The sequence below is a fragment of the Pygocentrus nattereri genome, chromosome 10, assembly GCF_015220715.1.
Source record: "Pygocentrus nattereri isolate fPygNat1 chromosome 10, fPygNat1.pri, whole genome shotgun sequence".
NCBI classification, from domain to species: Eukaryota; Metazoa; Chordata; class Actinopteri; order Characiformes; family Serrasalmidae; genus Pygocentrus; species Pygocentrus nattereri.
Window position 1 is genome coordinate 19897327 of NC_051220.1, and position 6000 is coordinate 19903326.

General features: G+C 40.7%; 1 protein-coding gene across 1 annotated transcript in view; it reads left to right on the plus strand.

Moving 5' to 3' along the window:
* Positions 1–5072, plus strand: part of rpap1 (RNA polymerase II associated protein 1) — a 29334-nt gene extending 24262 nt beyond the window's left edge. The window contains exons 24-25 of the mRNA XM_017713449.1: positions 1546–1602; positions 1690–5072. Coding sequence (XP_017568938.1) covers positions 1546–1602; positions 1690–1836 — 204 coding nt within the window. The 3' untranslated portion in view covers positions 1837–5072. The remainder of the gene's footprint in view (positions 1–1545; positions 1603–1689) is intronic.
* The last annotated feature ends 928 nt before the right edge of the window (positions 5073–6000 follow it).

A 6000-nucleotide genomic window follows, 5' to 3' on the forward strand; every position in this document is an offset into this window, starting at 1 on the left:
CCACAAGCACAAAATGTGTATATATAAAGGAGCTGCATTTCATGACAAGAACACTTGCCAACTTGTAAGCACCGGTGTGGATCTATTGTGTGGCTAATTATCCTCAAATTATGGAAGCAAATTTGACTGTCAAAAAGCTGTGGGTAAAAAGAGGCTGGCTTCTGCAACGTGAAAATGATACAAAACATGCCTCAAAATCCACCACGATCTACTTCAAAAAATGCTAACAGAAGTTTTTAAAGTCACATTCCCCTGACATAAACATCATTTGAAAATTTGATTGTGATCAAAGCACTGTTCTTGAGCTTATCTGAAGGCCTCATGAAGTTTGGAGGTCTGATTTTTTGGAGTGATTGACTCTGCAGAAAGTTGGGCGACCTCTGTGCACTATGCGCCTCAGCATCTGCTGACCCCACTCTGTCATTTTATGTGGCCTACCACTTTGTGGCTGAGTTGCTGTCGTTCCCAATTACTTCCACTTTATGATACCAATGACAGTTGACTGGAATATTTTGTAGCAAGGAAATTTCATGACTTGACTTGTTACACACATGGCATCCTATCACGCGACCACGCTGGAATTCACTGAGCTCCTGAGAGCGACCCATTCTTTCACAAATGCTTGTAGAAGCATTCTGCCTGCCTAGGTGCTTGGTTTTATACACCTGTAGCCATGGAAGTGATTGGAACACCTGAATGCAGTTATTTGGATGAGTAATTGAATACATTTGGAAATATAGTGTATATGCATTTGAATCCCAGCTTCAGGCTGATGCATTTTTACACCCACTGTAAATGTGTGTTATGCATATTGGCCTGATTCCAATCCAAATGGAAATGAACACTTATCCACTTCCATTTCTCTCCTGGCAAGTCTATGGTCCAGGGGATTTTCTGCTCTTGAATACTGCACTGTTGATATTTTTTCTTAAGAGTTATTGTTGGCAGATGTCGGTAACAATTGGAACGATATTGGCTGGAAACGGAAGGAGCTGTTCTGCTGCAATATGGATTTTCCCAGTGCGAACAGTTAATTTTTCTAGGTTGGAGCTACGCCATTGGTACTCCTGTGTCCCTTTTTTAAAGACAAGTTCCTAGAATGAAGCTGCGAGCTATACTTGACCCTATTCTGTCAACAGTGAACAATGACTTGTCAGAAAGCAAGCCCAGGTGAGACTGACAGAAGGAGAAACCTTTGAGTGCTCATGGAGACATTTCAGTCAGTCATGATAAATAGCTTGTTTGACAGCCTGAGAGAAGATGAGGGAATCGGTTATTTTGTAATAGTCTTCTGCAGGAAATTTAAGTAGGGTTCAAGGGCTTGGAACTGATTGTAAAATAGCGTCCCGAAAGATGTATGAAATGTGCACGTCATCAGTAGGCACATGCTGGGCTATAATACATCATGATGAACTGAGAGGTTTTGTTTGATGTCTGCTGAAAGCTGAACATGATTGACTGCTTCTGCACACATTTTGCTGTTTTTAGTGTTCTATGAATTAAGGCTGGAAGGGTAATTGGTCTTCTTATGCTCTTTTCCTGCAGGAGGTGGAGGCTACACGCCGGAGCCTGCTGAGAAAGACATACTACCTGACAGATGAGGTACAGCCCTGCTGTGATTTACTTGTTAAGCTGTATGCAACTCACTCACTCACTCATACCCTTTGCCTATGTTCTCCACTGGCCCAGGTCTTAAGGAGCCACTTGCTGCTCTACTGCTTGCCTGAGCAGCACAGTCAGCTCGGCTTCAGCACTTACGAACAGCTGCCACCCATCCGCGCCCGCAGGCTTCACAGCGTAGTTGGAACCAAGGAAGGCAGCGATGGAGACAGGTGAACCAGGACAATCTCAGACATGCCGAGCTCCTAATAGTTCTGTAACTGGAGCAGATTTACAGTCTTCAAGAAGCCAGGACTAGCACAGACTAAATACATTTTTGTAAGAAAACTTGGAATTGTATGGTCATTTTTACATTGCATATCTTCAAGAACCTGACTTTTTACTGATACATCTGTGATGGATCTCTAGCAGATAGGACGAGAGATCAGGTAGTCCCTTTTGAACATTTAGTGCATAAAGAGATGGTCCAAAACAAAAGGTGGCACACTATCAAATATTCCACAATTCACTGACAGTCTTGGACTGGAGAAGATCTCTGGAAAAAGACAGTGTTTCTGTGGTGAGGCAGGTTTCCCAAATAGGAGCCAGGAGATGACATGATCTCCACAGATTCTGCTAATACCAAAATTAGTTGGAGAGGCACTGCCAGCATGCCTTCCCCCTCCCACTACTATTCAAAACATGGCTCATTTACAAAAAAGTGTGCATTAAAGATATGCTTGTTATTTTGGTGGTGGGGTTGTTTGTTTATTTGTTTGTTTGTTTTTTAATATGTATGGAATTCATTTTAGCCCACAGGCGGATCGCTGAAGCTTTGGTTGTGTATTTATTTTGTTTCACAAAGATCAGAGCTCTTAGAAGACCTAAGAGTGGATATTTACACTGTGAAACTTTCTTGAAACCTTCATAAAACCAAACTGCACTTCAGTTGAATAATGAAAACTGTTCTGTAACTTACTTGAAACTTTGCTGCAATAGTTGCAAGTGTCTCAACTTGGAACAGGTTTTATGAAACAGCCAGTCAAAACACCAGTACCACATCATGTGATCTTGTTGAAAGACATACTTTCAAACTGTTAATTTCAGTGGACAAGACAATAATCCCTCCCTCATCTTCCTGCTGATTTGGCTTATACATAGAGTAAATGAATGTGTTATGTGCAGATTTCATTGATTGTTTTTGAATTGCTTGTTGTATCTGTCAAATTGCACAGAAATAATATTGCAAGCAACTTGCAACATGCAACTAGTTGCATAAATGTTTCACAATCCAATATAGAACTTTGGTTATTTACAAAGCTGTTAGATCTTGAATTCAAAGCTCTGAGACTTGGACGAGGTAAACATGCTCCGTAGCTGATCTTCAGAGGTTTTGAAGATTACGTGCTTGGGCAGCTTCTTTGTTGTTTCTGAAACTCCTCACTGAGGCTTCAGTGGTAGATCTGTCTTCTCTGATATTTTCCTCGTTTTATCATCAGGTATAGGCTTGGGCGTGCCTACCCCTAAACCATCATTCCATGTGTTTCTATTTATCAGAGGCTGAGGATGAGCAAGCTGTGTGAGTGATGGCAGAGTTTCCAGCTCTTTTTCCCCTCATTTGCCCATACATTTGGCATTTGGATAGTGCTGTGGTTCCTACACGTAATTTGTTCTTCAGCTTGGTGCCCCTGTAAATGGGCTGCTTCCCGTCTGCGTTGGCCTGTTTGCAAGAGTTTTTTTTATTTATTTATTTTTTATTCAGAGTGAAAAAAAAGCGGTGGTCTTGTTTTGCCCCCACAGGAATGTTGATGGTACGCTAGCCAGGAAGAGAAGACAATAAGCCCTCCTGTAAGCAACGCTAATGCTAGTCACACTGCTCAGCTGACATCTGTTCTACATTTGTCTTGCAGGTAGGGGGCACCGAGTTTCCTCTCTAGCATCTGTGGACCACCGTACTTTTTCATTTATCATCTGAACTCTGTTTGTGACTTTTTTGTTAAGGGTTTAACGGGCCACCAAGTTCTTGATTCAGTTTGTAAATCAGTTTTTGGGTCAGCTTGGAGCAAAACCATTACAAGCCTAATTGAAGTCAAATGCTACATGCTACAAACTGGTGTGAAATTGATTTTCCAGACTTGTCTCAAGTATTTTGGCTTCTGGAGTCAAGATTAACTATTGTGCATGATAAGACAGGGTGAAAGTCCTCAGAATTGATTTAGCCTTTGATTTTGCCCAAGTTGACAATGTTCTGGTCAACAGCAACACAGGCTACACTGAAGTGCTCCCATCTGCTTCTGAGTTTGCCTTAAAGCAATGAGCAACTGATGCAGTTGATGCAGTCATGTGCCCAAGGCTGTTCAGCACTCTGACTTCAAGTGGCCCATCATCTCCACAGTTCTACACATAGCATTATAATTGCTTATATTGAAACTTGCTTAATGTCATCTAACTCTAAATTTAGTTTCTGAAAGAAACTGGCCATGAGAGCTTGTAAGTTGTCCACACTTTGTCATTTTCTGCCAAACTAGATGTGCAGCCCCAAGTTATTATTTGGCAGAATGATTCTCTGAGAGTTTACACCAGAAAAGAAACATCCCTGACTAGAGGAGCACCACCACATTATTACTATTTGTTTTCTGCTGTAAACTGTCAGGTCATCTGTTCATCCAGAGTTCTGCATTTGCTCTAAACTTTTTTTTTTTTTTTCCCCTCATACAAGAGGTTGACGTGGCGCAAACGCCCTTTATATGATGTCCGGGTGACCGGCAAATTGCTACAAATTGCACAACCGTTGTTGCTCATTTCCTTTTACCTCATCATAGATCTGTTGAAGAGAAACACCAAAGTCCTACAATTCACGCGGACACTTTCTGACATAGGACAGACGCTCTGGTTCCCCAGCACAGCTTAACTTCATCATATTAATTCACTCAGCTTTGCGCGCATCTTGGATCCAGACCATTAAACTCACAGCTTCAGTTAGATGCACATCCCACTGGGCTACTTCTCACTTTATGCAAACAATTTAAGCGGAAGTGCTGTCAAGTCCTAGGATAATCAGCATATGATGAATTCAGGAAACTGAAGGAGGAGGTTTCTACCTTGTACTAGAGCGCAGTACTTTTATGAAGATTGAAACTTTTTCCTCTCAGGCAGGCAGACGGCTTGCTGAGCAGTGAAGGTCATTTAAAGCTGTTATGGGCCAAGACGGGAAGAAGCCGTGTTGTCAGTGTGGTACCTCATACCTGTCATCAATTGATCATGCAATCCCTGGTTGAAATAAATGTGGCCACTAACCACATTGAAGTTATGTAAGTAAGACTGTGTCCAACTTTCTCTCTTTTCTTTCTTTATTTTCCTTTTGTTTTTCCACTCTGAATGAGCCTTTCTCTGGCAAATTAAAAACATGAAATCTGACTGTAGTGCCAGGAACTGTGGTAATGTATTAATAATAAACACGATGAAGATGAAAACCAGTGGTTAGGCTGCTTGTTATTCATGAAAAGTTATTTATGAATGCTTAAATTCATGGAGGGGAAAAAAACATGCAAAATTTGGTTACTCTTTAAAATGGAAGCCTTATTGCACTGCTTCAACATCTAGTGCAAAAAGTGACAAACCACTTCTCATGTATTTAAATTCCAAGTACAAGTTATTCATTTTTCAACATGCGCAAACAAGCAGAAAACGCAAATAGTACACAGGAGCCACAACTAAATACCAGATTTTTCAGCAGTTTTTCAAAGAAATCTTGAAGATATGGTTTTGCCTCCAAAGTTCAGTCTTAGTTGGTTGCGTTTCTGCTTTTTCCTGATACAAGTAACCCTAATTATATTCAATGATGTTGTAGTCTGGACCCTGAGATGGTCAGTACATTGTTGTGAGAACACCAGCAGCTTCTTTGTATTATTAGCAAATTTTCGCCTTTTTGTTCATTTAATTTTCTCCGTAACGGCTTCTTGACAGCTACACACCTTATCATACTCATAGGGTTGAGTTTTTTCACAGTGGAAAGATTGACAAATGCACCTGTGGGTTTTGTTCAGGTCTGAAGTATGAGTAGAGCTTGATTTTCTCTTCTCTGCTGAAGATGAAAGTTTGCTGCTATCTGATGGTTTATGAGGTGATCTATTATGACTTGAATGGTTGTTAAGGGTTTTTACTTTTGTGAACTGTTGTGAACTGCACTGTGCAAAAAAGTCAAAGAGGAATATCATCAACCATATTTCTTCATTTGGTGCCAAAGTGTCTATCATATGACTAAACAATATGCAATGGTTTTATGTCCCTAGATGCTTCTTGATAATATAGTTATCCCCAGCAGGATGTACGATTTCATCTTTACAGCTCAGCTTGGCTTGTTTTCAGCAAAGAGCTTTAAATGTTTCTAAGTATTTCTTT